This window comes from Furipterus horrens, unplaced genomic scaffold (assembly GCF_987537825.1).
Source record: "Furipterus horrens unplaced genomic scaffold, mFurHor1.1.pri manual_scaffold_3, whole genome shotgun sequence".
NCBI classification, from domain to species: Eukaryota; Metazoa; Chordata; class Mammalia; order Chiroptera; family Furipteridae; genus Furipterus; species Furipterus horrens.
The window spans coordinates 154,286,532-154,302,319 of record NW_028327173.1 but is presented as its reverse complement, the minus strand read 5'-3'; the positions used below and the strand labels follow the sequence as shown (position 1 = coordinate 154,302,319).

Below are 15,788 nucleotides of genomic sequence, written 5' to 3'. Positions count from 1 at the left end.
ACCAGTGGGGTTTCGGGTGGAGGCAGAAACTGCTGGTCTCAGCAGAATCCACTTGTTATGGTCCTAGAACATCTGCAGACCCACCTACTCTGGGAATGATGGTCAGGGCAGCAACTAGAAGGATGCCAGTCTGGTGCAGAAGTGGGAGAGGTGCCTGGAAAAGGGACTAGTGCTGGGCAGGCGGCATTGTTCCCTCTTGGGCCCCTCCCCCACATACAGTGCCACAATGTAGTGAAACAGGTAGCCCTGTACTGACAAATCCCTAAGGCTCTGCCCTTTACAATGTAACAGGAGCCACAGCTCTACCTGGGACACAGAGGCAAACAAACACAGGAGCCTGACAGAATGAGGAAACAGAATTATAGCCCAAAAGGGGAAACAGATCAAGGTTCCAGTGGGAGAACTAAGAGACAAGGAGATAGCCAACATAACGGATGAGGAGATAGACAACCTAAAAGACACAGAATTCAAAACTCTGGTGTTAAAGATGCTCACAGGCTTGACAGATATGCTTGAGTACAGCAAATGCATAACAAAAGAAGTGAAGGCTATGCTAAGTGAAATGAAGGAAAATCCACACAAAACCAATGGTGAAGGGAAGGAAACCAGGGTTCAAATTAATGATTCAGAACATAAGGAAGAAAAAAAAACCAGTCAACCAGTGCAGAATGAGGATATGAATTGAAAAAAACGAGGAAAACTTCCCAAAGTTTGTGAAGGAGATGGACATACAGGTCTGGGGAGCATGGAGGGTCCCGGGCGAGCTGGACCCAGAGGGGACCACACCAGGACGCATCATGACTGAGATGCCAAAGGTGAAAGATAAAGACAGTGATGGGGACAGCAAGAGAGAGGCAGAGTTGCCTACAGGAAGGTGCCTATAGGACTATCAGCTGATTTCTCAGAGGACACTTTGCAGATAGGAAGGGACTGGCAAGCAGTATTCAATGTGATGAAAAGCAACGCACAACCAAGATTACTCTATCCAGCAAAGCTATCATTTGGAATGGAAGGACAGATGAAGTGCTTCCCAGACAAGGTAAAGCTAAAGGAGTTCATCATCACCAAGCCATTAATTATATGAAATGTCAAAGGGACTTACTTAAGAAAAAAAAGATAAAATGATGAACACTAAAATGACAACAAACTCACACCTATCAACTATTGAATCTAAAAAATAAAAACAAAATCCAACTAAGCAAACCAGAATAGGAACAGAATCATAGGTATAGGGATCATTTAGAGGATTATCAGCTGGGAGGTGGGAGGGGGAGAAATGGGGATATGGTGCAGAGACTAAGAAGCATAATCGGTTGATACAAAATAGACAGGGGGATGTTAAGAATAATATAGGAAAGGGTGAAGCCAAAGAACTTATATGCATGACCCATGGACATGAACTAAGGGGAGTGGGATTGCTGGAGGGAATGGGGGTACTGGGAAGAGAGTAACAAAGGGGAAAGAAATTGGAACTACTGTAACATTATAATCAATAAAATATACTTTAAAAAAACTTAGTTGTATATAAAATAAAAACATATAAAATTGCAAATTAGATATTTTTTTCACAGTAACTGAAGAAATGACTTCCTTGTTTTTTTTTTTTTTTAATCATTTAATGGCCCATTAGAAGATCTTTGGTTTCCAACAGTGGACCATGGATAATATCGGGAGAGTCACTGTGATAGCGGAACTCAAGAGTGAAAGATTTTAGCTTCAGTCATAGTTGATAGGCTCAAGTGATCAATACATGTGGAAAGCTATTATTCCAGAAATTGGAATGCATGACCACATGACTCCAGGAGGTCAATAAGCAATTCAACCTTTGTGCTTTAGGGGGTCTGCAAGCAATGGAGATGGTATCTTAGCCACTGTCTTTCAGGGAGGGAACAGGTAAAGAAGTACTAGGAAAATCACTTCTGGACTGCAACTCTTATCTGATTAACCTTTTCTTCAAACCCTTTACCTACCCTTTCTTCTCCTTATAAAAAGGTCAGCTTGAGATTAGATGTTAATATGGTTTTTAGGGTACATAACCTGCCATCTTCTCAGATCACCAACATCTGGATAAAGCACCCATATTCAATCTTTGTCTCTACTTATTGGTTCTGGTAGTGACAGGCAGCACAAACGCCAACTTTTCTGATTTCAATTAGTCTGGACTTCTCAAATACAATATATCATCACAAATACATACTAGTCATAAATGCTTGCTTGCAAGAAATGGAAACTCATCTAGGTGGCTTAAAAACAGAAATTTATTTTCTCACAGTTCTGGAGACTAGAAGTCTGAGATCAAGGTGCTGACCATGATCTCAAGAGCCATGCTCCCTCTGAAAACTCTACAGAAGAATCCTTCTTGCCTCTACCAGCTTCTGGTGGCCCCAGGTGGTCCTTGGCTTGTGGCAGCATAGCTCCAATCTCTGCCTCCTTCTTCACATGACTAGCTTCTTCCTGTATGTCACTCTGTGTCCTTTCCTCTTCTGGTAGGGACACCAGTATTTAGATTTAGCACTCATTTTCACCCAGTATAATCTTAACTAATTACATTTGCAAAGAACTTATTCCCAAATAAGATCACATTCTGAGGTTCTGGGTGAGCATAAAATTTTAGGGGAAACTATTCAACCCCTACATGACCCAAACCAGCTCAAGTCAAAAGATGTTTTAAGATTCAGGTACCATAGAACCCAAGGAAAATTTGAAGTGTCAGCCTTCACAGAGAGTAGGAACCAGCACTGGCTGGTATGGTTCAGTTGGAGTGTCGTCCCATGAACCAAAAGGTTATGACAGGGGCAACTCCTGGTCAGGACACATGCCTGGGTTGCAGGTTTGGTCCCCAGTTAGGGTGCATATGAGAGGCAACCAATTAATGTTTCTCTCTCACATCAATGTTTTTCTCCCTCTGTCCCTCCCTCCCTCTCTTCTCTAAAATCAAGGATCATGTCCTCATGTGAGGATTTTTTTTTTTTTTTAAGTGCAGGAACCACATAGATCCATGGTTTTGAGTGACAGAAGTTTATTATTTTAAGTCTAGGTTGTACCATATACATGACAGCAATGGAGGTAGCATATTTCCCATAAAATAAAGACAAGTGTAATAAAAGCCTACTTCCCCTCTCTATGGTTACTACCTGACTCAGTTTCATGAAGTCCTATTTCAGTTATCTGGGAGGGGAATATGATTGGCCTGGTTTGGGTCTGATGCTCACCTTTGATCCAATCCGGTATGATCAGGTTTCAGGGTTGTGGGGAGGTGATGATGGTGAGGTTGTAGTGGCTGTGAGCTGGAGCAGATTCTACAAGAAAAAGCTCGTACAGAGCAGGTATTTTGACCAACGTGTCAGCATTTAATGAGCCTTTGAAACAGTAGATGCTCCCAAAGTATTATTGATTGAATATACTACAAATAATGGTGCGATCTTCCTCAGTTCTTTCATGTACTCTTTTTCCATCTCTAGCACTTCACATTTTTGTCTTATTCTTATAAAGCTATCTCTCTTGAATAAACTCCTTTATCCCATTCCATAAAGTCCTGTTGCCCCTGCATACATTCACACTTGTATTTTCCTACCATTCACTCTTAGATCATTGCAGCATTTGGGTTCTGGCAATTATAACTTCCTGATTTTTCCTCACTACCGCAGGTTCCAGTATGTACTCCAGTCCAATCAGCCATAACTAGAGACAGAATAAAAAGAATTAATCTTGAAATTAGTATTCCCACATTTCAAAAGCTCTTTCACACCATCTTATTTTCATAACCTGTGAAGCAGATATCATTTCTCTTATCAGATAGGGACTTGGAGGCTCAGAGGGTTTAAAGAAATTGTGTGGACAAAAGTTAGTAGATAGGATAACTGGAATTTGAACTCAGATCTTCTTTAAGTTCAGTTAAAAAAATTATTTATTTTTAGAGAGAGGGGAAGGGAGAGAGAAAGAGAGGGAGAGAAACATGGATGTCTGGTTGCCTCTTGCACGCCTCCAGCAGGGGACCCGGCCTGCACCCCAGACATGTGCCCTGACTGGGAATTGCACCGGCAACCCTTTGATTCTCAGGCTGGCATGGAGTCCACTGAGCCACACCAGCCAGGGTTATGTTCAATTTTTTTTTTTTAGGCTTGCACTCATTTCATAATGGCATTGCATTGATCTGATAGCTTTGACACCAAAGAGTAGGTCAGAAAAAAGAGAAATGATAGCTTAACTCCACCTTTATAAATGCTTCTTAATGAGAGGGACTACATCTCATCAACAATGTCACATTTACACTTGAAATGTAAACACTTTTGGTAGAGGTAGCCCCTCCTAGCGCACAGGTATGTCTTTTAAAAAAAAATGCAATATAGCCCTGGCCAGGTAGTTCACTTGGTTAGAGCATCCTGATTTCTCCCTTTCTCTCTCTCTCCCTCCCTCTCCCCTCCTCTCTCTAGAATCAATAAATTAAAAACTTATTTTAAAAAATGGAAGATAAACTCTGACCCAATATTCTACGAATAATATGTTTCCCAACATTCAAGGTTTTTGCTAATTTTTTTCTCTTCTCCAACATTTGTCTTTTTTACCCCAGAATACCTCTGACTGTGTGTATCTCTGGACATGTTTATTTCTCGTGTGCATCATATCTTATCTCTGCAGAATGCCTTTCCTATTCCTCCAGGTCTTAAGCTCTTCCACTAGCTACCTTTTATCTGCTTATTTCTCCAATCTTACCTCTCAATATAAGAATCCTTCATTTTTGCCTGTCTGGTCCTCACATTGCAACCATTCATGCTAATCAGCCTGCCTGTTGACTCTCTCTTCCTCTTCCTTTAGGAACTTTCCCTGACAGAGCCTTCATTAGATGTTCACTTTCCTCCACAATTATTGCCTATTCTACTCATATTACATGTAGTTAACTATGTTTTTGTGTTGTCTTTTTATGTAAGCATCTTGTACTCCAAAAAAGGGTGTGGGTATCTTGAGGGTAGGGGTCCTGCCTTGCACTTCGTATTCAAGTACCTAAGCTAGGAATTAAACAGGATAGGCAGTCAAGAAGATTTCGTTGATTATAATATATCCATAATTCTTCTCAAATCCATTTCTAGAGGCAATGGGCTCTGTTTTGTTCTTTATTTTGCATCTTTTGTGACTTGTGTGCTTACGTCTTACTTATATTTTATATTTAGCGACAAGCTCTGGATTTGGAGATAAGCTGGGTCAAATTATCTCACATTAGCTGTGCAGCCATAGACAAGTCATTTAAATTTTTTTGTCAGTTTCTTCTGATGTAAAATGGGATGCTAATACCTGTTCTAGCCCCTCACAGGATTGTGTTGTGAGGACCAAATGAACTAGTGTCTGTGAAAGAACTTACCGAATTCTTAAAGCACTGTAAGGGATTGTACACACTGCTTCCTCATGTGCTTTTCTTCCTTACGTCTTTTATGCTTTCATCTCTCTGAGAAACAGTCGTTTGTGGGCAGGGATCACTTCACATTCCTGCCATAGCATTCCACCGTCCCTTTTACACACAGCTTGCTGATGGACTGCAGCGAGATATAAAAAGTCCCGAAGCCTAGTTCTTACTAACAGATACCTTGGCTCAGATTTCAACAGCTGCTGTTTACCTGAATGCCTTTATTTGCTTTTTTCCTGGCACAAAAAGTCTTCATTGTTTGTTTGTTTGTCCATTCATTTACTCATTTCACAAATTTGTTTTGAGTGCCCACTAGCGGCCATGAAGCATGCTGGTTGTCCAAGAAGGAAAGTAAATACTTCAACATATTCACATTGGACTGAGTAAAACAGATAGATAACAACTAATTATAGTGGATACGAGAACTATAAGATATGCACTCTGTGTACAGAGGTGGGAAATATCATTTCCACCTGGGAAGGGAGGTGTGTGTTATAAAAAGCTCCAAGGAGGAGCCCGTCTATCCTGAAGACTCAATAGGTGGAGATGTAAGGTAGGACAATACAAGTGAATTAGTAGCTGGAGGGAATAAAAAACATTCTGGGAACCATAGGCAGCTCAAGCCAGGGATTTCACTCACTCCGTTGCTTTGGATTAAGTGCCTACTAGGCTAGTTGATGGAGTTACAGGGATCAATGTAGCTATCAAAGGGACGGGATGGTGAGGCAGTGTTAGACAGGACAAGGGTGTCCAGGTCTGGACAGTTCTTAGTTAATGTTACCTTGGTAAATGTTAAAACGTAGCACAGTATTTTGCAGATGTAGCTGTAAACACACGTTCAAAGAAGGTGGGACCTAGTTAGCAGTAAGGCAAAGTAAACAAAATAAAACAAAACATTTAAGCTGTTTGGGTGATGGGGAGGCAGGCACCTTAGAGAATCAGAAGGCCAAACTCCAAGGTAAGGGTTTTATGGGGAAGTGAGGAATTCTGTGTGCTGGGGTTTAGGATGTGGCAAGCGCGGGGTTGGAGGGGGGAAGCGTCACTACACCAGTCCTCAGCATCAGGTGGTGAGGGACGGGACAAGGAGCCCAGGCAAGACCAGCTCATCTTAGCCAAAAGCTGGAGGCAAAGGGCTTGGATGTCTCTAGGCAACCGATAAACCCTCCCTTTCCAGAGTCAATTCTTTTGTAACTGGCTCACCAAGTTCACCAATGGGCGCACAGGAGGAGCTTCCCGCCACCTCTGGCGCCCGCTTTTAAACATCCTTACATTTACAACTGCAGGCGGACTTCTCAACCAAGCTTGAGCAAGGCGGAGACTTTCGCTCCACGTCCCGCCCCGCCCCAGCATGGTCCCGCCCACCAGGGGAGCCTCTAGCAGGCGATTGAAGGAGGCAGCTGCTCCTCAAGAACTTCAGGGCTCCGGGTTCAGTTGTGACTAGGAAGGAGCTTGCAGATTAGAGCCAGGGTAAGGGGGTTTGCTAGAAGTTGGACTTCGGCCGGAGCTAGGATTTCCCCGCGTTGACAGCATCCGAGGCCTCCGGTGAGTTTTGCTTCGCAGCTGGGCTGGAGGGGTGGAGTTAGAGGGGGTGCGGGATTCTCGATTCTGGCAAGGCGTCCGGGAGGGCTGACCTGCCCCCTCCCCAAATCCCGCGGTGGTGGATTGGCCGCGGGTTGCGGGGCTCAGCCTTTGACTTTGAAGTGTCATTCTGCTTAACAGTGAAGTCTGGGAGGCCCTCCTCTCTCTTCTAGGCTGCTGGGGTAGCCCTGAGACACTACCCTGGGGATCTCCGCCGCGGTCACCCTGGCGCCTGGCTCATAGTGGGTGCTCTGTACACGTGTGTTGACCAAGTGCATGTGACGCTGGTAGCCAGAACCAGCAATCCCCGGCATCCTGGGCTCTGTGCAGCTTCGGTGTCGCGGTACCTACTTGCTGGCGCGTAGCTGACTCCAAACAGAGTTCCTTGGTAAGGTCATTGAATTAGTCATTCGTTCGGCCCGTGGGTGCCTGCTCGCTGCACCTCTGGGCTTCCTGAATTGATTTGTCCAAGCTGCTGTCATTAGCACTGATCACAGATAATTGTCATCATTTGTATGTATGTTTATTTTCTTTCCTTCCACCAAGTTCTGTTAAACTCTGTTATCTTGAACAGTGCTAGCTAAATAATTGTTGAATGAAGGAATAGGTCTCCTAACCTGGTAACGCAGGTCCAAAACAGGCTAGTGTGGTCTGGCTATTTCCATTCTAGGGGAGAAACTGGCATGTAAACAAATAAGTAGAAGTTACTAACTCTCAGGGCTCTTACAAACCCCTTTTGTGACACTGAACCTTTTCTATCTTATAGTCATGAACTTGAATGTGATTTAAACTGAATTTCATCATATCCTTAACAATGCGTGACAATTTATATGCATTCCCTAGATATGTGAATACAGACAACTAATTGCCTTGGCATTTTCTTTTGGCTGGAATTGAACCCATAAGAAAAGCATAAGAAAAACAGACCAAAGGTGCATAGGAGTGACTAATTTCATGCGGGGAACAAGATTGGGAGAGCATCTTGAAGGATGTGGCATTTTTATCTCAGAAGGGGTTGCATTATTTGAAAGTTTCCCACAGGCTGTACCTTCACCTTTTCTAAGGTATACTGAATGCCCTTTGTTTCTTTAACCTCTTTTGTAGCTGGCCAACTCTTATTCATCATTAATAATATCATGATAATAACAACTAAAATGTATTGACTGCACTCTATATGCATTATCTTGTGAATTCTCATAACCAATCTTTGAGGTAGGTACTATTTTCATCCTTATTTTACTAATGAAGAAATGGTAACAGTTTGCTCTAAGTTGCATGGCTGAAAAACAAAGAGCCAGAATTGAGCCCAGGTTGTCTGAATGAGTGTCCTCAGTCTTAACCACTTCCAGCCCTATTGTGTCCTTGAACATCTATTCCTAATCAAGTCTTTTCTTTCTGTGAAACATCTCTCAGCAGTCCTTTCTTCTCAGCCAAAGTTAATATCTGCTTCGGTACTTTATTATAGAATTTATTACAATGTATCACACTGTAACTTAATTTATATCATTGTTTCCCTAATTGACTATTAGCTCCTGTGGCTACTACCATGTCTTAGATACATCTAGGATATGACCTCGCACACAGTAGGGGCTCAGTAGAATTTTATCGAAATAATGACCCCATATAGGGTAACATGAATGTATTACAATCATTCAACAAATACTCGTGTGCCTACCATGTCCAAAGGGTGGGGTAGATACATTTAATTTCTGCCTTCAGAGGGCTTGCAGGCTCTCAGATGAGGCAAAAACAATACTGCCTTCGCTTTTTAACGTTTTGTCCAACTAAACACGCATTGGTCTTCCTTCTCGTTTCAGGGAGGGAAAAGACAACACAACCAGGGACAACAAAATGACCACGGAGGCTGGGCTGTTCTGATCCGAGTGTAACAGGAGGACAGAGCAGTCTTGTTAATAGGTTCAGAAAAGTTATCTACCTAGGAAGAAAGTATTAACTAGCTTACTATTAAAAAAGCAAACTGTATACTTATTTTGCATCTTGATTTTTAAAAATAATCATTCAATAAATACAGAAATATTTACTGTTTATGAGTGGCATGGTACTGCCAAATTTATTCAAAAGTATGTTTACTAGGGCAAATGTTCTTTTTCAATATATTAATAGTAGTAATTTTCAAGATGGTTTTTACAGTTCATACTTGCGTCAGCAATTCATGAGGACGTCTGTTTCCTGCACAATAGCCATCATAGATGTTATCAAGGCTTTTTGTTTTCAATTTACTTGAAAATTGTATTTCATTGTGTAAATGACACTGAATTCTTCATGAGTGTAAGCATCTTGTCAAGTTAATTGTACATTTGCATTTCTGTTTTTAAAACATGAATTCTCATGGCAGTTGCCTAGTAAAAAATTTTTTCTTCTTTGTGAGAACTGTATAGTGGGATTTTATCATGTGTTTTGCAAATATTTTTCTCATTATTATTATTAGTTTATCTTTTGACTTCGTTAGTGATGTATTTTTTCAATACAGGATTTTTAACTTGTTAATAATGATATCTTTTGTCATATACAAAATTTTTTTTGTGGTTAAATTTCTGTGAAGTTTTTCCTTTATGGCTTCTGGGTTTACGTCTTGGTATTTTTTTTCTAAAGCAACTTATTGTTCTGAATATTAAAGTCTCTGATAGGAGTGGTAATTAGTAGTGATTAATAAGTTGAAGAAAAACGTTAACTTTTATTTTAAATTTTAATTAAAATATTAATTATCTTTTTGTCCTTTTTTCTTATTAACCATAGTATGTTTATCAAATTCGCCTTTATGCCCAAAATGGTTTCTTAAGGACTCTGGTAGTTTCACCTTTTCAGATGGAAAACCTGTTTGTATCTTTTCTTCCCTAATGGAAAGAGAGTTTGGCCTTTTCAGATATTTTCAAATTTCTTCTTTTATGACATGGTATGAATTTAAAATGTTATTCAAAAATAACACTTTTGTCTTTTACATTCTCTTCTCTTAGAAATGAAAATACCTTGTGGAATTCATTATCCTCTATCTGAGAAAAAATAGGCTCTTATAAATCTTAATGGTCTTTTTCAGTATTAAACAGATTAGGGACATGTTCGTGAGAAATCAAAAACAACCCTTCCCTTTTTTTACCTAATAAAGGAGAAATTACCCCTAATTTCATCTTCTGGCTTTAATTATAAAATGCAGGAAGATGTGGAGAATACTATAAGAATCAAAAGCACAAAAAATTATTTATGCCTGGAAACTTGAGGGATGTCTCTCAGGTCTAGCTTAATTTCAGTTCTTTTAAGGAACCAGGATTTAAATGGACTAGTATTTTCATTATCTGTAGTTTCTGTAGACTTGATGTTCACTTGCCGTAGTGAAAAAAATGTATGGACGTGAGCTTGTATATTTTCCCCTCCCTACTTCAGCTATATCATAGATGCTTGACCGTATTCAGATCTCCATCTCCTGTCGGTATGCAGGAGGGTTCCTGTATCTGCTGGGTGGACACAAGGTTTAGATTGCCCAAACTTAAATGTATTTTCCCTCCCAGTGAAAGCATGCACATGCCCCTTCTTCCTTATAGCTCTGGCACAGGATCAGCAAGGAGCACCTCTGGTCTAAGAAGCGGAGGCTGGAAGGGCTCGCAGTTGATAGAGGTGAAAGGGATGCGCAGGGTATAGGGATCAGAGAGGGACGGTCAGAAAATTAGAGTTTGGCCAAGAAACATAATTCAGTCCTTGAAAAACAAAAACTCGACACCTGGGGATTTCAGCATTAAAAGTCATATTTGTGTAAATCCAATACCATATTTCACCTACTGTAAAGTGCACATTTTCTTTCCACATTCTTAACATCTACAAAGTCAGGTTGCATTTTAAAATTAATGACGTGTCATGATTTAATTGGCCACTTCTTTTTCTTGGTGGTACAGATGGAACCATGTCATACAATCAAGGGTGCCTTAGAAGTGATGAAATGGAATATCTTTTTCTATAGAGCTATTGGCTCATATAAAAGTTTCTGAGCACAGTTCTCAACTGTTAACATGAAGGAGTTGAGTTCTTTATGGCAAAATGCTTCTGGGTGGCTGGGTCTGTGTTCCTTATTTCACTTCCAATTTAATGACGTTTTAGAGCCTGAAAAGTGGAGCGAATGAGTTGTGGCCCAGGCTCACATCAAAGTGCATTTTGCTGGCCTGCAGAAGAGGGGCCTGAATGGGGGGCAGAAGTAGGGTAATGGATGACGCCTGCCTCCTTTTTGTTGGGATTGTTCAGAGCTTTGAAACTCCTGAGTAGCAGTTTCTGTGTAGGGTCAGGATCCCTAAGTGTAATTCCAGTCATCGGCAGCCTTTTGACTGTAAGTGCTTGAAAACCCATTTCCTGCTGCTGCTTCTGCCACAGCAGCTATGGCCTCCAGGGAACTCTTGCTGTTGCTTTTGGGACTGGAACTTCACAGTGATACCACTTCATAGCCTTCACTTCTGTTTTCCTGCAGTACTTTTTTCCTCTGGAACCCGATTTTATCAAGTTTAAGGGCAGGACGTTTACCACTTAAATTTTTGTTTTGTGCTACGTGAAGTCTACCAGATTGTAAATGGTTTTTAGTTGGTAATCGATTAACTCAGGATTTAGCAGCTCACTTATTATAAAACATGACATTTGGATTTGTGACAAAGGATGAAACCAGTTGTGGAGGATACTACTGTTGCCATATTGAGCATATAAAATTAGAAACTTTGAGCATATTCTTATCATTTTTATGTTTTGGCATAGTTCTGGTTTATTATTATCTTATTTTTTGTGTAGACAAAAGTCTTACTGTTTGGAGTTATATTTTCCAGAACACTAGAAAAGTCTGGTCATCGGTTTATTAGCTTTTTGCATTTGTTTCTATGAATTGCTGTCATATAGCTGTTTTCTGGGAATCACAATTAATTTGTAAGAACTCGCTTTATATTTGGAATACAAACCATTTGTCATATATGAGTTGTATATATCTTCTCCCTGGCTGCTGTTGTCTCTGTGTGTGGCATCCCTTGTATAGTTTGGTCTGGCGAGATTTTGGGGGACATTTAGAAACAACCTCTTTCTTGTCCCACAGGAGGACCATGTCACTAGACTTTGGCAGTGTGGCACTGCAGATGCAAAATGAAGATGAAGAATATGACAAGGAAGATTATGAAAGGGAGAAAGAGGTAAATTGCTCTTGACAGAAGACTCTAAACCCGATCTTAAGAAGTTTTATTTCCTGATCAAAATTTTATCTTGTGTCATTTTGAAGGAATTTATAAATATTTTTTAACCCCTAAAACCTGATCAGTATTTGGACTTCCAAAAGGTGGATGAGTGGGATGCTTCCTTTTTTGAGAAAAGAATAATTCACAACCCTGAATGATGTCACTAGATAAGTGGTTAGGTTCTTTATGGTATTTCATTCAGAAGGTAGTGCCTGGCTTTGAAGACAGATGCCTAGATTCTAATCGCTTGTAGCATTGTCTTGGCCAAGTGTGGCAAGGTTCTTTGCTTCAGGTAGTGTGCATCTTAGTGGAGGCAGACTGTAAACAAGTCAACAAATGAATAAAGTCACTTTACGGTAGTGATAATTTAGCACTAAATAATGATAGAGGAAAAAAATCGGGTTATGTTAAAGCAACTGGTAGGGAATTGGGGAGGGAAAGTCTCTTGAAGGAGGAAATGTTTGAGCTGAGACTTGACTCATGAGAAGGAGCAGCCTCATAGAAGCCTGAGGAAGAACATTCTAGGCCAACCAGTGTAAAGCCCAGAAGTCGGGAAGAGACCGTCTATGTGTGCGGAACAGCCAGAGACTGTGGTGTAGAGACTGTGAGCAGGGGGTGAGACAGAGCAAAGCGGTGCAGGGGCTGTGGGAGGATGTTTTTAGTTTATTCCAGGAGCAATGGGAAGCCAGGGGAGAATTTTTTTTAATCCTCACCCCAGGATATGTTCATTACTTTGAGAGAGAGACTGTGATACACAGAGACACAGAGAGAGAGACATTGACACATTGATGTGAGAGAGAAACATAGATTGGTTGCCTCCCTTATGCTGCCTGACTGGGGATTGAGCCCACAACCTCGGTATGTGCCCTGACCAGGGATGGAACCTGCAGCTTTTTGGTGTATGGGACTGGTTGATGCTCCAATCAACTGTGAAGAATTTTAAGTAAGGAAGTGATATCTGATCATATTTTTGAAAGATCTTTTTAAATGTTGTTTGGTGATAGTCTAAAGTAAAAAAGGAGTAAGTGTAGGGGATTTTATATATATATATATATATATATATATACATAGTGTTAACAGAATTGGCACCTAGTAACTGTTCAGTAAATGGTGGCAATAGTAATAGTAGCAGTTGGTGTGAGTCAATTTATTTGTTAGGATTGTTTTTAGTTTGAGTCAAATTTCTTAACTGGCTGTGATAACAGGCTTCTTTTGGATTGAGTCTGCTTGATATGACCCATTTTCTAATATGTAAAATAATCCATTTTATTTATTTATCTATTTATTTTTTATCCTCACCCAAGGACATTCTTTCATTGCTTTCAGAAAGAGGAAGGGGGAGAGAGAGAGAGACAGAAACATTGATTGGTTGCCTTCTTGTACACTCCTGACAGGAGATTGAACCTGCAACCTGGGTATGTGCACTGACCGGGAGTCAAACCCGCAGTCCTTCAGTGTACAGGAAGATGCTCCAACCAACTGAGCCACACTAGCCAGGGCTAACATAATCCTTTTTAATAGTTAACGGTGGACCATTAATGTTAACAGAAAGCAAGGAATAGGGTTAGTTGGTCATGTGGTTGGCAGTAGAGTTAGAGCAGAAATAGATAACTGGCAGCTCAGTGGATTTTATCCATACACATGCATTGTTTGGTTGCATAGTGTTTTTAAAATATTGAATCTATACTTAAAGATTGGAAAATTTCATATAACAATTCAGAGTTTCTGGCTTGTCTTCAGATGTTCTAAGCCCTGGTCACGTGAGGCCTGTGTCTGCACAGTGCCGCAGGTGGGCCCGAGTGAAGCGGTGGGGTGGCCACCCTCCCAGCGGGCTGTGGTCCCGCTGCTCACACAGACATGGGCTTAGCTTCTGGACCTGCCAGCGTTGCTCTCGTAAACTCTTCCAGGTCTTTGAGGGCATTGGAGTTTGTGACCCTGGCCAGGGTTTTTGGATTTTGATAAGGCCCTCCACAATGACTGTGTGGCAAGAATGGGGATGAGGATTTTCTGTTACTTTGTGAACTCAGAGCATGAGGTTTTCATGACCCTGTTGGCTTTGGATAGTTTGCTGGAATTTAGCTACTGGGATTCTTTAAGAGGATCAGTTTAAGTAATTAGTATGTTGACTTTAAGGAAGAAGAAAAAATTATCCGAACAGGTGATTTTTTTCATTGGAAAAGGTATTAGAGAGCTGGGAAGGGTGTTAGAGAGAATTTACTGCCAAGTGTATTCTGTGGTGAAAGTTTTAGAGCAGTATTAGTTAAGGGAGGAATTTATTGATAACATAGGAAGTAGTCATTGGGATTATGTCTTGATAGATAATGTACTGGGGTAGGGATTTTCCAGATGCAAGGAGCTCTTAAGAGGTGATGTATCTAAAAATAAGTATTTCTAGCAGAGTGGAAGAAAAGAACGTATAGATAACTTGACTAACATGATGATTGTGGTTCATGTGAATAGAAAGTGGTTTTACCTTTTTGTTAATTACTGAAAGGGAAGAAGTAAGATCAGAGTCTAGAGATTTTTTTTTTAGATTTTCAGCAACAAAAATTCAGAGTTATTCATAAAGCGTCCAGCTGTATATGTGTTTTGTCACTGTAGGTTAAGACACTAATTTGGCTGATCAAACCTGAGTTTGTTTGCATATCCAAAAGCCTTTTCAAACCTCCTCACTCCCTGACCCTACAAGAGCAGAAGAGTTGGTTCATAGCCTTGAGAGGTTAGAGAAAAGAGTGGTCTCTTCTTGCCTGCCTGGTGGTTGGGATTCTGACTGGGCTCAAAGTGTTAGCAGTCGGCAAACACATACAGCTTTCTCTACTTGGTGAATCACTTTGTATTCAGTTCACTTATGTAGGAGAAATGCCTGTACCTGAGGGATGCGCTGTGGGGCTGGCCTAGCAGGCCGATCTGACTCATAGTTTGCCTTGCTAAGGATTTGGAGATCCTCTCTCATGAATGGCAGAATAATTTTGATTTTGACCTTCTGATACGAATGGTCAGTTGCTGATGCAACATGCTTTACTGAGATGAGTTTTAATTTTGGTCCTTTGGGGTCAGTTGGGATTTTGTCCACACTTTCCCGTAAGTCCGTGAATAAGCCAGAGTCAGATCCAGATTCTGTGCCATTCTAAGTAGGAGCTCTACGATCATCACCTGCTTTTTCCCTGTCTATTCTCTCCATTGTTTTCATTCAAGAGCAAATGGAGAAAACGCACTTAATCTTCAGAAAAACAAAGGATGTAGCAAAGTGATTTAGCATTCAGAAGTTTAACATTTAAACCAGTGGAATCTCAAGCCACAGCTCACCATGAATAGACCCCCCTTTTTTTTTTAAAGCTCCAAGAATTTTGCAGGAAAGTAAACACTGTCATCATTTCATAATAGTTATAATTCTAAATTGTATATTGGTAAAAGTTTGGCTAATGTGGGCCAAGGCATCACAGAGAAGTGTGTAACCCACAGGAAACACAACAGATTAGGGTGCAGGGGAGTGAGGCTGCTGATACAATGGAGGTGTGGAGTCAGTATTCATATTCCTTACAACTTACTGGAGCACCTTACTTTCTGGCTGTACCATCTGAGAACTACTGATACAGTGGCCT

The 15,788-nt window shown here is 40.8% G+C and overlaps 1 protein-coding gene across 1 annotated transcript in view; it reads left to right on the top strand.

Moving 5' to 3' along the window:
• Window positions 1-6,845: 6,845 nt before the first annotated feature.
• The window catches only part of CEP152 (centrosomal protein 152), a 90,140-nt gene continuing 81,197 nt past the window's right edge, over window positions 6,846-15,788 (top strand). Inside the window, exons 1-2 of the mRNA XM_090270573.1 lie at window positions 6,846-6,940; window positions 12,051-12,144. Coding sequence (XP_090126699.1) covers window positions 12,058-12,144 — 87 coding nt within the window. The 5' untranslated portion in view covers window positions 6,846-6,940; window positions 12,051-12,057. The remainder of the gene's footprint in view (window positions 6,941-12,050; window positions 12,145-15,788) is intronic.